At 45.9% G+C, this 19,735-nt stretch overlaps 1 protein-coding gene across 1 annotated transcript in view; it reads left to right on the top strand.

The window, feature by feature from the left end:
- LOC136640318 (zinc finger protein 271-like) overlaps positions 1-19,735 on the top strand; it is a 208,097-nt gene that overhangs the window by 144,996 nt on the left and 43,366 nt on the right. The window contains exons 5-6 of the mRNA XM_066615352.1: positions 9,389-10,317; positions 11,585-11,591. Coding sequence (XP_066471449.1) covers positions 9,389-10,317; positions 11,585-11,591 — 936 coding nt within the window. The remainder of the gene's footprint in view (positions 1-9,388; positions 10,318-11,584; positions 11,592-19,735) is intronic.

Here is a 19,735-nt window from a genome sequence, read left to right as displayed (position 1 = left end):
GCCTTGGTGGCTTGGATAGATGACCTGCATTGGGAGCTGGTTGGACAGGGTACATACCTGTGTGTTTTGTTCGACCCTTGAGCATCTTTTGATACCAATGACCCTAGTATGTGTCAACGGCTGCAATCCTAACCACACTCTCCTGAGAGTAAGCCCAATTCAACAAAATAAGACTTACTTCTGAGTAGACCAGGTTAGGATTGTGCCCTAAGTTACCTGGCTGGGTTGGGCTATTTTGTGCTTATTTTAGCCTTGCCTGGAGAGCAGGATCCAGAAGGTGATGCTGGGGGGTGAGGGTGGGCTGTTGTTCATCTCCTTGATGGTTGACTTTGTTTCATTGTATTTGATGTAATATTATTATTATACAAGACTCAGCAATACAACTTTAATATCTGGTAGCTTTTTCAAGCTTTTTTCAGTCTTGAAGGTTGAAGTTCTTGTTGAAGTTTGGTTCCTGTTTTGACATCTTCCTGTCCAGTCCCTTAGTCATGACCAAGGCAGGGGTTGGGTTGGGTTGGGTAGGTTATCCAAGTCTGGTCATAAATTGGAGAATCTTGTCATAAATTTCCACCATTTATGTATGATTAATTCTCTCTCTCTCTCTCTCTCTCATTAGTCATACTCAAGAAAACCTATATGAGTATTTGGAAGCAACTGACAGCTGCTAAGCAAGAATCCCTGGATGCTCTTTACTTCTACCTTGTTGTTTCATGAAGCCTCTGTCACCATACCATGCTATGTTCACAGGGTGACAATGTCTTGATCTCTTGCACATGCTCATTGTGCTATAGCACGAGGATGTAATATTATGAGTGAATGAAAACAAAGTGGCTGTTGTGTAGAGGAAAGCCACACCCCTGGGTCATGAGTTTCATGAAGTGTGGGTTACAGGGGCAGAACTGGGAAGGCAACAGCAGGATCTAGTAGAATACACAGAATTGACAAAGACGAGTATGGAGAGGGCAAGAAGAGCCCATGGCACCCCCTGGTTTGAGCCTGTTGGAGAAGGTTGGATTGGGGGAGCCCCTCAACAAAATAAACGGGAACCAGATGAAGGACTGCGGCCATGCTGGGAAGCCCAATGGCAGGAGTCCCTGAAAACAGTGAAGTCCCAAAGCTCAGGTTGGAGGCGACCCTCCCACATAGAAAATATAGATGCTTGTCGCATAATGTCCAAGGGAAAAAATAATGCCCCATCTTGCCCCACCAGAGACCCTTCTGATGTTTATAACTGTGCCAGAAACAGAGAAAATTATGGGAAAATGAAGAAAGAGACACTGGAGGAGTCCACAATCAACTTGGAGATCTGGCGCCAACAGTTCAGACAGTTCAGTTACCAGGAGGCTAGAGGACCTCAGGAAGTTTGGACCCGACTGCAAGAGCTTTGCCACCAGTGGCTGAAGCCCGAGAGACACAGCAAAGAGCAGATTCTGGACTTGGTGATCCTGGAGCAGCTCCTGACTGTCCTGCCCCAGGAAACCCAGAGGTGGGTCAGGGATCGTGGCCCGGAGACTTGTGCCCAAGCTGTACACCTGGCTGAAGATTTCTTGGGGAGGCTGCAGAAGGCCAAAGAGCAGGAACAAAATGTAAGAGGCCTTTATCCTGTTGGCTGTGGGGCCAGTGTGAGCATGTGGAATAGGTACAGCTCTAAACTTGATGCAGGAAAGCAATTTGTAGGACATTTGAGTTGAGGTGTATGTGTGTATTAACTTTTAAGTACAGGTTGAGACTAATTATTCGCGTGGGTTCCATTCCAAGCACTCATGTGGATAAAAAAAACCTAAAAAATTGATTTGCACTATGGCAAATCAATTTAAAAAACAAAGTTTCTTTGCTCCAATGATTGAAAAACAGCCTTGCTGACCATTTGACTCTAAGATAAGAGTCATTAAGAAGACAATCCATCAGCACTTCACTCAGCCCCTCCCTTGATCCCCTTTCTTTCATGTGCTGGGGGAAGGGAGGCCTTGGCAGGAGAGAGAAGGACTGATGGATTGTTAACCTGCTGCCCCCCCCTCTCTCATTAAGGAGGCTGTTGTTAAAGGACTGTTCAGTTTTTAAAACTGATTTTAAAGGGATGCATTTTTCCCCTTCTCCAGGGATCATCAGCACATTCTTTCTCATTTGCAGGGGCCATTCGTGTTGAGTCAAATCCGTGTATAAAAAATCCGTGTATAAATAGGCTGGACCTGTATTCATAAAATACTTTTAGTTAATAATAACAAAACCAATGGAAATCCAAAACACATTTACACAAAAATAAAATCAGCAAATCAAAACAGCAGTGATAAAACAACTTGAGAACCACACAATCAAATGAACCAAAAGGATTTTCTGGAATAATGTGCTGTCAGGACTGGCCAAAAGTGACCAGACAGATTGCCCTGGTGAAGACAGTTTGCACTTAAGGTGCCACCATTGAGAATGCCCCCCTTGTCCGTAGTACCTGGCTACTGAATTTCTGCCAATGGCAGACCTGCGAGCAGAGCCTCCATAGCTGATCTGGTTTGTGTGGGAGAAAACAGTCATTAAGGTAATCTGGTTCCAGACCACTTTGGGCTTTCAGGGTCAAAACCCACCCCTTGCATTTCACCCTGAGATTGGGAGCCATTGTAGCTGGCCAATGTACATGTTGGACACTCGCTTTTGCAGCCCTCACCTTGCCACATTCTGATGGTTGCATTCTTGTACCAATTGGGCCTTCTGGACTGTCTTTGCCAATGGCCAATATCTGTATTGATATAGCAAATATCAGTAGAACTGTGAGTTTAAAGTATCGTGAAGTATCATTCATCATTGAAATGTATATATTTTTATCTAAAAGTTTTTTAAAAGGGTAGTTTATGGCTCTTTTTTCCTGATTTTCTTAATTCTCTTTGTCACCTGGATGGTCAAAGTTTGTTAATGAATCTGTCTGACAGCATAATTCTATGCAGGCTTATTCAGAATTACATCCCATTGAGTTCATAAGGAAGCCCCGCCGAGTTTAATGAGACTTACTCCCAGGAAGTAATATAGGGTTGCTGCTGAAGTTTTACATGCTGACTTTTCATAACAGGCAAAGTTTTTTGAAATTGTAGCTGGTTCCAAGTGCAGGAAGCACATTGCAATTTAGACCTTTTCCTCTAGTTTACTGGAAGAACTTCTGTCTTGCTGAAATAAACTCTGCGTGCATAAATGTTAGAGAGGACAAAGGAAGGTCTCACAACACCTGCAGTCCAACAGTCCTTCAGTTCTCCTGTATACCTGTGCTCCTTCCTGCATTGTTGCCTTTCTTCTTTTGTAGGTCCCAGGACCATTAGGAAGGGTGGCTGTGAATTTCTCTAGAACTGAGCAAAGTCCACCAGATGCTGTGGAGGCCCAGCTCTCTCTGGAGGCCCCAGAAGAGGGCAACAGAGATGCCAGTTCTCCAGGTCAGTCTGTTCCAGTGTCGGAAGTATTTGGAAATGCGACTCTTCCCCTCCTTCCTCCTCTCAGCAAGAATTTGTTTCTAATCTTAGGGGTTGTTTGCCCCCCCCTTCCTCTCCTTTCTCACCAGCCAGATAGGTGAGGACAAAGGAAAGGTGGCAAGCACAGTGGTGAACGTTTTGTGGAGAGGTGCTGGGCTGCATATTTGCATGAATGGAGAATACTGTTCCTGATGGCCCCACATTCTTCCTCTCTGCTTCAGCATGGACCAGTGGTCACTTGATGAGGAGGCTGTGGCGTTTCCTGGGGGTGGGAAATGCTAAGTTTCTTCAGGCATCTGGCTGCTGGTGTAAAGCAGCCTCTTCCCCTTACCTTCTGAGCCAGTTGGGGCTGCAAAAACAAAAGCTTCTGCAGCCGCAACTGGCTCTGAAGGTAAGGGGGAGGGGCCACTTTACACCGGTGACCAGACGCCTAGAGGAGCTTAGTGTTTTGCCCCCCACTCCAGGAACGCCATTGTGAGGAGGGTAACCTCAAAGGGGCAACATTGTTCCCTAAGACGCCTGGGAATCGTTTGATATCTTATCCTTTGTCTGCCCTTTGGAGGAAGTGGGCAAGTCTCTGAGAGCACCTCCCCTGTGTTGGGCGTTCCTGATGGGGAGGGTAGCCCCAAAGTGAGGACATTGTTTCCTAGGTTGGCTGGAACGCATTGAAAATCTTATCCCTTGGCTGCCCTTTGGAGGAGGTGGGCAAGTCTCAAAGAGCATCTTCCCCTGTGTTTGGTTTTTGCCCCTGTGTGCCAGGAGATGCCGAAAAGAGAAATGCCAAAAGGATTCCTCCATACATTGTGATGTGACACTGCAAACTCAGATGGGAGCAGAGCAGGGGTCAGATTCTCTGGTAATTCCCGATGTCTCTGGAATTCCTCACTTATAATGCAAAGGGTGCAGCGACTTAAATTGTCTTTCCTTGAGGAAGAGGTTGGGATACAGAGCACAGACCTAGCAAAAGGCTTTGCTGTAGACTTACATTAGTGTACTGCTGTGATTAGTGTACTGCTGTGAAAGAGAGCGACTAAGATGATTACGGGGCTGGGGCACCTTCCTTATGAGGAAAGGCTACGGCGTTTGGGCCTCTTCAGCCTAGAAAAGAGACGCCTGAGGGAGGACATGATTGAGACATACAAAATTATGCAGGGGATGGACAGAGTGGATAGGGAGATGCTCTTTACACTCTCACATAACACCAGAACCAGGGGACATCCACTAAAATTGAGTGTTGGGAGAGTTAGAACAGACAAAAGAAAATATTTCTTTACTCAGCATGTGGTTGGTCTGTGGAACTCTTTGCCACAGGATGTGGTGATGGCGACTGGCCTGGACGCCTTTTAAAGGGGATTGGACAAGTTTCTGGGGGAAAAATCCATTACGGGGTACAAGCCATGATGTGTATGCGCAACCTCCTGATTTTAGAAATGGGCTATGTCAGAATGCCAGATGCAAGGGAGGGCACCAGGATGAGGTCTCTCGTTATCTGGTGTGCTCCCTGGGGCATTTGGTGGGCCGCTGTGAGATACAGGAAGCTGGACTAGATGGGCCTATGGCCTGATCCAGTGGGGCTGTTCTTATGTTCTTATGTGATTGGCTCTGCTGCTGGGAATTGCAGTTTGTGGAAGCTTCTGAGACATTTTTTCCAGAATCTATTGCTGATTCTTCAGATTGAATAACCAGGCTGCTAACATGCTTTTGAAACTGGGCTGATGGCAAAAATTCTCAGATGCCACAAGAGAAAGGCCGCACTTAATTTGACCTCCATGCCAGGCGCAGGGAGCTCAGTCCAATTTTGGAGCACTGAAGCAGTACCTCCGATGCCCAGAATGGTGTACTCCTTTTCACAAGTGGCTGTGGTGATTGCCGAATCGGTGTTCAATGAATGTGGTTAGGCGGCCTTGTGAAGATGTCTGAGCAAGAGAGAAGTGGGCTGAAGGAAAGCTGGAGTTGTGTCCTGCCTGAGGACAGCCTGAGAATTTCCAGCTTCAGGCCCCACCTCTCCTCTCCCCCTTCCCTTCTTAGCTCACCCAAAGGCTCTCCCAAACTACCAGATAGGTGAGGAGGAGGAAGAAATGGTGGGAAGAGTAATGATGGGGCACATATGTATTTCCAGGAGCAACGTTTTCTCTTGGGCCGCTCTGGAAAACCTCTGACAGGATTTCTTGAGGGGAAGACAGGCCTGAAGAGAGTCCTGTCCCTGGCACCAGTATTAGAGTTAAAACCATTGTTACCAGAGTTAAAAAAACCAAAACAGTGCATAGAAACATATAGTCTGAGCAAAGGAGAACAGCAGTCTGTATATAGAGATGCACAAAACAGTAGGCACAGCTCAAGGGCAGAAGCTCTGTTGGCAACCTTCAGTCTCGAAAGACTATGGTATTGCGCTCTGAATGGTGGTTCTGGAACAGCGTCTAGTGTGGCTGAAAAGGCCAAGGGCAGAAATACATTAGTGATAAGTAATGAGACTGCTGAGTTCAAAAAATGGGGGGGGGGCATTGGAAGAGAGAAGGACAGCCTGGGAACAGGTGTTCAAGGGCTCTGAAGGCCTTGTGGAGGCCTTGCCTTGAGGAAGGCAAGTGGAGGCTTCTCAATTACAGTGAGGGGAGTCACGGGTGCTGCAGCCTGGGCTTACACTAGCTGTGCTAGGAAAACCTGGCAAGGAAGGGCCTGTGGCAGCGTTTCCCCAACCATCACTGCCAGTTACTTCCAGGTTCAGAGGCCCAGAGGTTCTCTATAAACAGCAGTAAGAGGACCGAGGCGGACAGGAGGGCTTTTCCCAGTGCAGTTTTCATGCTGGAGCTCTTCCCACTGCACTGAGCCTCCAACCACTGTGTTGCGCTGCTGTTCGGAGCAGTGCAACACAGTCTCGGCACAGCCCGTGCTTCCTCAGGGAGCCATGACTCACAGTTTGGGAACTGCTGGCCTACAGGACTGCACTTCTGTACCTGTTGGACTAGCAGCCCAGGCGCCTGGTTAAGGGCCTTATTTTGTTCAGTCTGGGATCTTGCTCTTATCTCTCCCCCTGTTTTTTTCCACCCCCAGACTTGTCTAATATATTCTGTTATCTGTTCTTCTTAGTCAGGGGGATTACTAGAAACCACCTGTGTTGACACAAAGAGGCAAAGTTTCCCTCCTTTTTTTCCTCCAGCCAAGACTGCATCTGCACTTGAAGATAGTCGGATTGTGATGATGGTTACAAAAGGAATACTGTGTCCTGGGTCCCTTTGGGGAGAAGGGCAGGGTATAAATAAAGTTTATTATTATTATTATTATTATTATTATTATTATTATTATTATTATTATTATACTGTGTAATTCCTTCCCAGACCGGGAAAGAATCCAGCTGGATCAAGGAGTTCTATGAAGGACTAGAACTATTCAATTGTAAAAATCCCTACAGGTGTTTAGAACAGCCTGTCTATGTAAACCACCTTGGATTAAAGTCTGAGGAGAAATCTGATGACCAAAGAAAGGCGGTATATAAATACCTGTATAAATAAATAAAATAACAACTAGGAGAAAGGAATACACACACCTGGTATTAAGCATGTACACAGTACAAGATTAAAAACCTCTTACAATTCTCCTTTCTCTCCTTGACAGACTGTGGAGAAACAGAGTCCATGCAAACCAAGCTATCACATCCTTGTAGAGAAGCAGAAATGGCTGCTGCTCACCCAGGACAGATAAAGGAGGTGAGCAGGAGACAGATTGAGCCAAGCCTCCTGTCTCACAGGAGTGCTCACCTTTCTAGAGATCATCAGATGGCAGAGGAAAGACTGTCAACACTTCCCACTTTCTCTTACAGCCCCTGCACCAGCCAAAAGCCCATAGATTTCCTCACTTCTTTACGCTTCCCCACCTTTTCATTCACAGCCCAGGTTGACCTACTGATGAATCTGTCCTTTTTCTTTCAGAGCCCCATTTCGTTTGCAGAGGTCGCGGTGTATTTCAGCAGTGCAGAGTGGGCTCTGCTAGAGCCACACCAAAAGCACCTGTATGAAGCAGTCATGATGGACAATTATGAGAATGTGACCTTTCTAGGTAAGGAGAGCCCTTTCAACCATTATACTTAGATGACCCACGTGGGAATCTCTGGTGCATTCAATGTTAGGGGGCTTGGCTGCATGACCTGGGCATGACTGCTTCTGCTCCTGATGGCCCCACATCCTTTCCTTCAGGCACAGCACACATCTTGGGACTCTTGATGTGGAGATTACTGCCAACCTGCAGACATTGTGTCATAAAATGACTGGAAGGCTTGGACATCTTGTCCCTTGACTACCCGTTGTAGAAAGTGGGCATGTCTTAGAAGGTGCTTCCCACTGTGTTTGGGCTTTCCCCCTGTGTGCAAAGAGTTGCTTGAGAGAGTAACACCATAAGGATTCTTCCATACATTGTGAAGTGACACTGCAAGCTCAAATGGGGGAAGAGCAGGGAACAGATGTCTCTGTACAGAACGGGCTGCTTTTGTTTGTAACATAGCCGTTATAAACAAGGAATAGATTTTAGATTTTGATTTCCCTTCCCTGTCTTTGTAACATTATCCACATAATAAACTTTTGCTTGTTGCACATTTATCCTCACATCTCCCTTCCGTCTTCCTTCTGAACCACTGATCTAAGCCTGAAGTTCTCAAACCTTTGGGCGTTGCAAGACACCTCATCCTCCCTGGTGGGTTGTGTTACACTGCTCTGTCTTGCAGAAGCCTCAGAAGGCCTCTTCCGGGCTGGCAACACACTCTAACACCTCAAAAGCCTCCAAAAGTCACTTCAGGTTTTGCGGAGACCTACAGAGACTGATAGAGGGGGTTGCTGACCCAAAAGGTGACTTCCAGGGCCACCTAGTGCTTCCAGATTTGGTCATTTGGGAAGAGAGGTTCATCCTTTCCTAGATAGGGTTCCCCTCCTTCTGAAGGACCTGGTGCACAGTCTGGGCGTGCTTTTGGACTCCGGTTACTCCAGGGAGCCCAGGTGTCATCCATAGCTTGGATACAGCTTTGGCTAGTTGGTCAGCTGTCACCCTTTCTCAGCATTTGACTCGGTAAAAGAGAGCTTCTCATCTCCCCTAAACCTGAAGTTCTTACACTGAGACATTCTCTTCATTTCTTTGTTCTTTAACCATTTCGTATTCATGCTCTCTAGCTGTAGCCATTATTTCTCTGAAACTTAATCATCACTTGGAAGAAACATTTCTTCTAAAAAAAAAAACCCCAAAAAGGTTTATGTGACTTTGGGCGCAATCCTATCTTGTGCTGGCTGTACAAGCTGGCTGTATCCAGTGCAGGATAGGAACCAAGAGCAGCTCAGCCAAAGGCAAGGGGAAACATTTCGCCTTACCCCTGGGAAAGGTGCCCTTTCCCCATGGGTCTCCTTGGACTTGCGCCACCTCTTGAAGTCAGAGGAGAGTGAAGCGACTTGAAGCCACTCTGTTCTCCCCAGGAACAGTGGTTGGGATCTGGTATAACTGCCGGATCCCAACCGCACCCCCTGCTCCCCGCCTGCCCACCCCTGGGGCCATCCACTGCCCTCCCTCCCCCCGCCCAGGAACGCCTTCCTCCTGCCTCCCCCCACCTACCTTTGCTCCTTTTGTTGGCCCAGACGGGCTGATCCAACCCGTGCAGAGGAAGCTGGTGCGGAGGCTTGCGTCAGCCTCTGCAGTCCAGCTTTTCTTTGAGCACTGGCCCAGCTTCCTCCTGAAGAGGCGCAAATTTGCCTTACAGCACGTTTGCGACCCTCCTGATCAAGCTCTGGATTGCGCCCTTCCCCAACTAGCTGGACTTTCTGCCTTTGGTTTCCTATTGAATTTCCTTTTCTTATTTCAGCAGCATCGGTTGGGACACAGATTGTAAAAAAGAGACAAGAGGTTCATTCTTCACAGCAAAGAGCCCAAACAGAGGAGAAGGTGAATACATGCCAGGAGTGTGGAAAGAGCTTCGGTCTGACTTCTGACCTTAAAATCCATCAGAGAACCCACACAGGGGAGAAACCTTATACATGCCAGGAGTGTGGAAAGAGCTTCCTTCGGGGCGGAGATCTTAGGAGACATAAGAGAACCCACACAGGGGAGAAACCTTATACATGCCAGGAGTGTGGAAAGAACTTCATTCAGATTTCTGACCTTAAAATCCATCAAAGAACCCACACTGGGGAGAAACCTTATGCCTGCAGTGAGTGTGGAAGGAGCTTCGTTCGCTGGAGCCAACTCACATGCCATTGGAGAACTCACACAGGGGAGAAACCTTATACATGCCAGGACTGTGGAAAGAGCTTCAGTCGGACTGATGAACTTAAAATCCATCAGAGAACCCACACAGGGGAGAAACATTATACATGCCAGGAGTGTGGAAAGAACTTCAATCAGATTTCTGACCTTAAAACCCATCAAAGAACCCACACAGAGGAGAAACCTTATGCCTGCAGTGAGTGTGGAAGGAGCTTCGTTCGCTGGAGCCAACTCACATGCCATTGGAGAACCCACACAGGGGAGAAACCTTATACATGCCAGGACTGTGGAAAGAGCTTCAGTCGGACTCATGAACTTAAAATCCATCAGAGAACCCACACAGGGGAGAAACCTTATACATGCCAGGACTGTGGAAAGAGCTTCAGTCGGACTCATGAACTTAAAATCCATCAGAGAACCCACACAGGGGAGAAACCTTATACATGCCACGAGTGTGGAAAGAGGTTCAGTCGGAATGATAAACTTAAAATCCATCAGAAAACCCACACAGGGGAGAAACCTTATACATGCCAGGACTGTGGAAAGAGCTTTGGTCGGACTGATAAACTTAAAATCCATCAGAGAATCCACACAGGGGAGAAACCTTATACATGCCACAAATGTGGAAAGACCTTTGGTTGCAGCAGCCTACTTACGTGCCATTGGAGAACTCACACTGGGGAGAAACCTTATATGTGCCTGGAGTGTGGAAAGAGCTTTAGTAAGAATTGTAATCTCATGACCCATCAGAGAACTCACACAGGGGAGAAACCCTATGCGTGCCTGGAGTGTGGAAAGAGCTTCAGTTGGACTGATGAACTTAAATCCATTGGAGAAACCACACAGGGGAGAAACCTTATACATGCCAGGAGTGTGGAAAGAGTCTCACTTGGGCTTATGGCCTTAAAACTCATCAAAGAACCCACACAGGGGAGAAACTTTATGCCTGCCAGGGGAGAAACCATATGCATGCCAGGAGTGTGGAAAGACCTTTAGTTTCAGCAACCATCTTGCATCCCATCAGATAACCCACACAGGGGAGAAACCTTGTACATACCTGGACTGCAGAAAAGCTTCACTTACGAACTTAAAATCCATCAGAGAATCCACAGAGGGGAGAAATCTTATACATGCCAGGAATTTGGAAAGAGCTTCAGACAAACTTATGAACTTAAAATCCGTTGGAGAATCTGCATGGGAAGAAACCATATACATGCCATGTGCATGGAATGACCTTTAGTAATGATTATAAACCTAAAATCCTTCAGAAATCCACACATGTTGGATGATATGCTAAGGAAATGGGCAGAGCAACTCACGAGAGATCCCCCCCCACCTCTGTGAGATCCCAGCCACACAAGCTTGCTTGTATTAGTAAAACACACACAGAGGTTGAGTATTGGAAAGGTTTCAAAAAGGAAAAGTTTTACTCAAATTTCCTTCATGCATATTTACAGCATCTGGGTAAGACCAAAGGTAATGCTAATATATTTTTAACCTTTATTAGTGGATAACATAGTACAGTGATAGAATCTTGAAACACAACATTGTATGCACCTTGGCCCTTAGATTCATTCATTTATTTAACCTTTATGGGCATATACAATATCCAATAAATGACAGTGACATATCAACATAAAAAAAACCTACAATAAACAGAGGGATAAAATAGCCAAGGTTGAAACCACTCATTGTTCAGGATCACTATGTGGGGGAGCAGAAATACATAAAAAAATACTCCTTGACAACACTGAGAGCAAATATCTCACAACATGTAACAAGCAACACTCATTTCTCCCATCCAGCAGATACTGAACAGTGTCAATATCCAATCCATGAATGTTTTCCAGAAATGGGAATAGGAATTGATGACATAAATCAGTATAGTGAGGTCAATCAAATAGCACATGGGTCAAAAACGCAATTGCGGTTAGATCACAAGAACATGACTGGAAACTCTCTAATGGGTCATTCCATGTCAAGTGGTCTAGTTTTTGAAAAGTGCCCTGTGCAACCATCACGGATTTTAATGAAACTTTGTGTGTAGAGTCCCACATGTCTCAAACGAACTTTGATAAAGTTTTAGGTTCGTTGGCAGAATACTTGTGGTGATATAGCCACTTGTTAGACCCTATACCAGGAACCCTATACCCTATACTTCAACCATGTTCAGTATGATTGTGAGATTTTGACAACTTTGAAAAGTTTGTTTTTCAAGCCTGACTATTTTTCCTGTCCACTTGCTATCCCCAATCACGACAGAACCTTTCAGCCGGCATACAAAAAGTAGAACAGCCTGGTCATCAGTGCATACCAGAAGAGTTAATAGCTGGGCTTGAAATTGGAAATAAACTGAAAGGTCCAAAAAATAAAAATAAAATGCCATTGCGTCCCTGATCTGCCTTGGGACTACAGTACACAAGGAGGAGGGGGGAGTCACACTTTGCCCCTGACGTTGCCTATCAAAACCCCCCTGCCTTGGTTGTTTGCCTTCCAAGCAGCTATCCAGTGGGAGGAGTGTTGAAGACCACTCCCCTTCTTGTGTAGTGTAGTTCCAAGCTGGGTTAATGATCTCCGTACTGCCTTCTGACATAAAAGGAACACTCCCACTTTACCCTGGATTTTAAGGCCATTTGAATGACAGGCTTCACATATACTTTGGCCTTTAAGAACAGTTGGTGCTCTTGGAAAGCACAATGACTCCAGTCATGTGACCTGCTCCAGCCTGCACAACTTGTGATCCATTTACCATGTGAGTAGCGGAGCCTACATCTTTAGAGGCAGTATACCTTGGATAGCGGGAACAAACGACGGGGAAGACTGCGGCCACTGATGTGGGGCAGAAAATGTTCTATAATGAAACATTATAAATCTAAGCTCTGTTTTTCTGTGGAAAATTTTCCATTTCCAGACAAGTGTTAGTTCATGAAAATAATGTGTAACATCATGAATGGAGGCCAGTGTTGGGTCGGGTTCAGTGTTAACTTTTTTCAAATGACTAGCTCTAAGAAATCACAGATGCTCTTTTAGAGAGCTAAAATGGGGATGTTAACAGATACCAGTGCCTTTATTTTTTTTTTTTCCGTAAAATGCAAACCATGTAAGGAAAGTACATGCTATTTGAGTTGTCATGTCTTAACGTATTTACAAGCATCCCAATAAAAATCGTTTCCAGTACTGCTTTGAATGTGTTTGAATGCAATGTTTAAACCCTACAACAGGGATTGGCAACCTATGGCCCGCAGGCTGCATCCAGCCCATGTGGCGCTCAGCTTGGGAAACGAAGCCTCACAGAGTCTGGGCAGGCAGCTCTGCCGTTTCCTGACTGGTGCACAGCAATTTGACCGGGAGGCTCACCTCCCAAGCTGTGCTCTGCCCAGCGGCTTCTAGGAGCTTGACAACCCGGAGGTTCAGCAACACTGATGACGTCATCGCCGAACCTCCAGCCCCATTGCCAGACCACTGCCCTACATGGTGAACTTGACCACTTTCCCTTCCAAATCAAGTATTTCAGTTCCACAACTTCAGGCTGTTGAGGCAAAAAGCCATTAGAGAGGTTTATGTAGCATGAAAAACTTACACACCTTTTCCACAGTGTTGCTTTCTAAATACACATCAAACAATATGCTGGATCAGATCACAGTCAATTTAGGACAGTGGCAAAAATTCCAGTTGAAACTTTTCCAGCAAAGTGACATCACTGACTGTTGCCTTTGTAGCCCTGCTTGTGAGCTTCTCAGGGGCATCTGACTGGCCCCTTTCAAAGACAGAATGCAGGACTCGGTGGATCTGTGGATATCATGAGCGCAGCTAAAGTGGAAGTTCTCCGAGGGAGCCTGGAAATTGGAGATCAGGGAGAGCCAACCTCTGTCAATTTTGAGGAGAGGCATTAAATTTGGAGCGGGGACCAAAGTCTGTGTTCTGCCTGGCAGCCTTACACAGTTTATGGGGAGGTGGGGAATTGCCCCAAAGCTTCCTAGAATAATACTATGTTGTGTCTTAACATCGCCAAAACTCGGTTTCTGAGTTTTATTTTAAAAAGTGACTTCTCCATATCCAGTGCTGTGGGAATTTTTTTTAAAACGCGAAGTCTCTGTCAGAACAATGTGATGTCATCACATTATGTTATTGTGGGGGCTGAGGTTGGTTTTTGTTTTTTTTTAAAAAAAGCAGCTGCCAAGAGAGCACTGTGTCACCACCAAGAGTTCCCTCCTCGAATAGTCCCCCCACCCCTTTGCTAACTGCATATGGAGCAAAGAGTTGAGTGGGAGAAGCAATTTCATCTTAACCCTAATCCATCCATGGATCTGGATTCAGGCTCCAGTGGGACAGTAGTTAGGAAAGGGAAGCCTTGGGAAGGCATCTCTTGTTATCTATCTTACCTTGACGCTAGCCTTGTAGGAGCACAGCGTGCAATGCCAGATTTTAACCTTCCCCATAGCATAGGTCTGTGCTTTATTATGCTAACAGTACCTAATGGCAGAGTTGACTCTTTCAAGAGCTTAAATGATTTGTCACAACAACCTTGCATGGCTGGTGGACCGAAAACTTCAGGCTCTCTGACTCAACCAGTCCAAGGTGGCTCTTGCGTTCAACAATCCTTCCAGTCCTTACAGTGAAGAATGGCTGTTTTGCAACAAGGTTGGCCCACTCATGAGGCCGGGTAAAGCAATCAGTTTGAGCGGGGGGGGGGGGGGCGCCCTGTCTGCCCCTTTACCTTTCCATTGCCCTGATCCTCTCGTTCACCTTGAAGAAGAGTAAGCAAGAGGGAGGCATGTCATCACATGTTATTGTGGGGGCTGAGGTTGGTTTGTTAAAAAAAAGCAGCTGCCAGGCGAGTACTGTGTCACCACCAAGAGTTCCCTCCCCGAATATTACAAATCTGATAAATAAATAAATTATATATACCATATAGCAGTAGAAAAAGAAAGAAAATAGGGGCCTTGGTGTGACCCCAAAATAACTGTTCTAATTCCTGGAGACTGTTTTCCTGCTGCTCTACCACTATACAACGGTAAGAAAAGATGTTTTTAAACAGTGATTTTAAGAATACTTAAAAAAATTTTTTTTTAGCGAATTTGACTATCCGTGGTTTTCAGCTTCTGCTAGGGTTCTGGGAACAGAAGCCCTGTGGATGCCGAGGTCCGATCTGTATACATACCTATGAACTGTCACAATTGCTCTACTACAGGGGTGTCCAAACCCTAGAGGCCTCTCAATGCGGCCCTCAGGTTGCTCCCAGTCTCTGATGAGCCTCTGGCCCTCCGGAGATTTGTTGGAGCCACACTGGCCCAAAGCAACTGCTCTCAGCATGAGGGCAACTGTATGACCTCTTGCGTGAGCTGTGGGACGAGGGCTCCCTCCACTGCTTGTTGTTTCACGTCTGTGATGCAGTAGCAGCAGCAAAGGAAAGGCTGGCCTTGCTTTGTGCAAGGTCTTTTATGGGCCCTGAGCTATTTCATTCATTCATATAAGTTCATCTTTAATATATTCATTTATGTAAACTTATGTAAATTTATTCAAATTTTAAATGTAAATTAATTCTTTTTTCCCCCGGCCCCTGACACAGTGTCAGAGAGACGATGTTGCCCTCCTGCCAAAAACTTTGGACACCCCTGCTCTACTAGTTGATTGATGCTGCTGATAATCTCCATCCTAAAGGGTTGAATAATGCCCAAGACCAAAGCATATCCCTCAATGTTGCCTCATTTTCACCACATCGCCAACAATTAAATTTAAATTATTAAAAAGGTGCTTAGGAGTCCAGTAAACTCTAGAAAGAATGTTGTGCTGAATCAACCATAATTTATAATTCCCAGATATCTTAATTATATTTGCTAAAGCTATTTTCCATTGATCATAATGAAGGGGACGTTCCATTATTCCACATGTCCTGAAGATAAGCAAGATCATACTTACTCATTGACAATAAGTGTTTATATAAGAATATTGGAGGTTTCTTTTGCATGGTAGATTCAATAAGCATTTCTAAAACTGTACCAGAGGCCAACATTGCAGCCGGTCCAAACTTGGCCACTTGCTGTAATTGCAGATACTGCCATTTAGTAGTTTATTGGCAGTTTATATTTATTGTTCAATTTAGTAAAAGTTTAGTAAACTCCTGATCATGGTCACCCATCTGGTCCAAAGTAAAAATTCCTTGATCAGTGCAACAATTCCATGGGAAGGATTTCCTTTTGATTTTTAATTCTGGATTTACCTACCCAAATTGTTAGTCAAGTATAGGAAAATGGATCAAATTTGTGTTTTTTAGCAACTGTAGTCTAAAAGTGTCTAATTAAAAAAAATTGTGGGCAGAGCTCCTGCTGTTTCATTCATTCAGTCATTCAATTTCTACCCTGCCTTTCTTCCCAAAGGGCACTCAAGGCCAATGTAGACCCTAAAACAGTCCATTTGGAGAGAGGTGCCAAATATGAAGCTTCCAAAATGGCCCATGAGGGCTTGTCAAAGTTTCAAGGATAGTCCCAATGTTTGGTAGAGGATAAAAGATAAGCCTGATGATATAGGCTAAGTTCTAGAAATCCAAATCTTCCTTCGGTTTATGAAAGTTGCATCCTCTTTAAAGAAATTCTTGGTGGGGAAGATCCCCACAAAAACTTCTTAAATAAAATTTATGTATATACAATGGGCCCACTCAGTGGCATCAATGGGATTCATGTCACCCTGTGCGGGAGGCCTCTGCGTCACCCCATGCAGTGGGCGGGGCAACGCCCCAGGTGGTGGGCGTGGTGATGTACCATCGCCCCGCCCCCACTGGCTTTTTGGCTGTACCTTTTGATAGAACACAAATATTTCAATGTGGTTTGTTTCATTGCATTCTGCATGAAATTACACATTGATTGATATATAGCATGATGGTATTATTCCTCCAAATTCTGATTTTAGTGATTTTGAAAACTTGTAGAGTCACACACACACACACACACCCGTGTCAACTTACTAACACCTTATTGCAACAGTTGTCAAACATTTAGCACCGGGACCCACTTTTTAGAATGACAATCTGTCCAGGACCCATTGGAAGTGATGTCATGGCCAGAAGTGACATCATCAAGCAAATTAGAATAAGTAATTATAAATAATTAAATTGAAATAAAAAATAATTAAATAAGGGGGAGCCAGTCCTGTTCAACCAAGTGAACCTACTCTAAAGTAAGTCCTATTGTGGTCAATGGGGCTTACTCTCAGGAAAGTGTGGGTAGAATTGCAGCCTGGGAGCCCAATCCTATGTATGTATACTCTGAAGTAAGTTGCATATTGGTCAATGGAGCTTACTCTGTAGTCTGCCTGCAATAACAACCCCCCAAAAAGAATCAGGAAGATTTCCAACCCTCCCCAGTGCAAAGTTCTTCTATTTCAGGCATATCAAGATAATGACCCACCTGGCTTTGCAAGTGCAAAATAGAAAACTTTCCCCTTACCAGCTCAAGCCTCTTTTTTGGTCCTTTTTAGTGGGGAGGGAGGCTGCCTTCTGGAGCATTTGTTGCACTCCTGTTCCATCAGATTGGGACCATTCTGGGGTCCTCACATTCCCCTTTGCCTGGCCTGACCACCAGCCAAGGCACATCTGCCTACCTGCGAGTAAACGTGACTGTGAGGCTGCTTCGCTTTCCATAGGGCTCAATAGACTCACAGCTGGGAGGGGGGACTTCCTTCTCGGGTGTTTTTGGGGGCTGCATTGATTGGATCAGGACCATTCTGATGTTCTTGGAGTCCTCTCAGCCTGCCCTTTCCGACCGACTAAGGAAAGTGTGCCTACTTGCAAGTAAACGCGGCCACGTGGCTTCGTTTCAGGCTCAATACACTAGCAGCTGGGAGGGGGGACCTCCTCCTTGCGTGTTTTTGGGGGGCTGCATTCATTGAAACAGGACCATTCTGGTGTTGTTGGATTCCTCTCAGCCTGCCCTTTTCGACTATGGCAAGTATGCCTACCCGCGAGTAAACGCATGATACGGCTCACTTTCATTTGCCATAGGGCTCCATGCATTTTTTCTTTCTGGTGTTTTGGCCATAATGTTTGAAGGAAAGGAGCTATTTCGCTCTGGTTTTTTGCATTGCATTCTGCTGGACATTCTGCATCTAACGGTGTATTGCACAATGGGGTAGCTCATAAAGCCGCGATGTTAGCACGTCATTCCCCCAGGACGCGTCACCCCCCCAGTGCAGCCCGCACCCCCCCCTAGCAACGCCACTGGTCCCACTGTATCTGCAGATTCAGGACCCACAAATTTCACTATCTGAGATCCCGAACCTGCAGGGTTGGCCCCATGTAGACCCTCCATAGGTGACTGGAGATGTGCTATGTGAAATCCCTTGATATGTCCCTTACAGATATAGGGCGTCCTGTGTTATCCACGGGGGTTCTGTTCCAGGCCCCCCGCAGATAATGAAACCCATGGATGTTGAAATCTGTGGATCTTGAGGCCCTGTAACCCTCCAGCGGTGACAGGAGTCCTCCGGAGGATGTTCTGAGGGCCGGTGAAGCTGCACATGGCAGGCCTTCGAGAGGCCTTTGAAGGTCTCTGCTGGTTTTCTGGGGAAACCGGAAGTGATGTTTAAAGGTCTTAAAAGGCATTCGGAAGGCGAGGGAGGGCAGGCACACCCAACTTCAAGCAGTTAAAGCTCTATAATAATTCTAATAAAATTCACAACCTTTAGCCATGAGGCCTTCATAGAGGCAGCATGTGCTGAAGCATTACACATACAGCCTGAAGGCAGTGGTAACACTGAGGTGTGTGATTCCATTCCACCACACGTGCAACTTTGGAAAACAAATTCTCTTGCACATGAACACCTGGGCTAACCTCTGAGCGAAGCTTCTGGTAGGTTCACCAGGGCAGCAAAAATGGTTCTGACAGCCTGATGTGGCCTATGGACAGCCAAGCTGGTTTTCAGACACCATTTTATTATGACCCATCCTGCCTAAAGCTCCAAACAACTGTGTGCTGGAGCCTGTCAGAGTTGAGCTATATGCCAAAACAGGACCTGTTCTTTGAAGAAGCAGATGGAGGTGGCAATGGCGCTGCATTTATTATGGTCCCCATTGCTCTCCTGCAGCCCCACCAGCACAGTCTTCAATTGCAGAATTGCATGGCCTCCCTCTTGCTTACTCTTCTTCAAGGTGAACGAGAGGATCAGGGCAATGGAAAGGTAAAGGGGCAGACAGGGCGCCCCCCCCCCCCGCTCAAACTGATTGCTTTACCCGGCCTCATGAGTGGGCCAACCTTGTTGCAAAACAGCCATTCTTCACTGTAAGGACTGGAAGGATTGTTGAACGCAAGAGCCACCTTGGACTGGTTGAGTCAGAGAGCCTGAAGTTTTCGGTCCACCAGCCATGCAAGGTTGTTGTGACAAATCATTTAAGCTCTTGAAAGAGTCAACTCTGCCATTAGGTACTGTTAGCATAATAAAGCACAGACCTATGCTATGGGGAAGGTTAAACTCTGGCATTGCACGCTGTGCTCCTACAAGGCTAGCGTCAAGGTGAGGTAGATAACAAGAGACGCCTTCCCAAGGCTTCCCTTTCCTAACTACTGTCCCACTGGAGCCTGAATCCAGATCCATGGATGGATTAGGGTTAAGATGGAATTGCTTCTCCCACTCAACTCTTTGCTCCATATGCAGTTAGCAAAGGGGTGGGGGGACTATTCGAGGAGGGAACTCTTGGTGGTGACACAGTGCTCTCTTGGCAGCTGCTTTTTTTTAAAAAAAAACAAAAACCAACCTCAGCCCCCACAATAACATAATGTGATGACATCACATTGTTCTGACAGAGACTTCGCGTTTTAAAAAAAATTCCCACAGCACTGGATATGGAGAAGTCACTTTTTAAAATAAAACTCAGAAACCGAGTTTTGGCGATGTTAAGACACAACATAGTATTATTCTAGGAAGCTTTGGGGCAATTCCCCACCTCCCCATAAACTGTGTAAGGCTGCCAGGCAGAACACAGACTTTGGTCCCCGCTCCAAATTTAATGCCTCTCCTCAAAATTGACAGAGGTTGGCTCTCCCTGATCTCCAATTTCCAGGCTC

The sequence above is a fragment of the Tiliqua scincoides genome, chromosome 2, assembly GCF_035046505.1.
Source record: "Tiliqua scincoides isolate rTilSci1 chromosome 2, rTilSci1.hap2, whole genome shotgun sequence".
NCBI classification, from domain to species: Eukaryota; Metazoa; Chordata; class Lepidosauria; order Squamata; family Scincidae; genus Tiliqua; species Tiliqua scincoides.
Note: the sequence above shows the minus strand (reverse complement) of the source record. Positions and strands in the feature narration are given on the sequence as shown.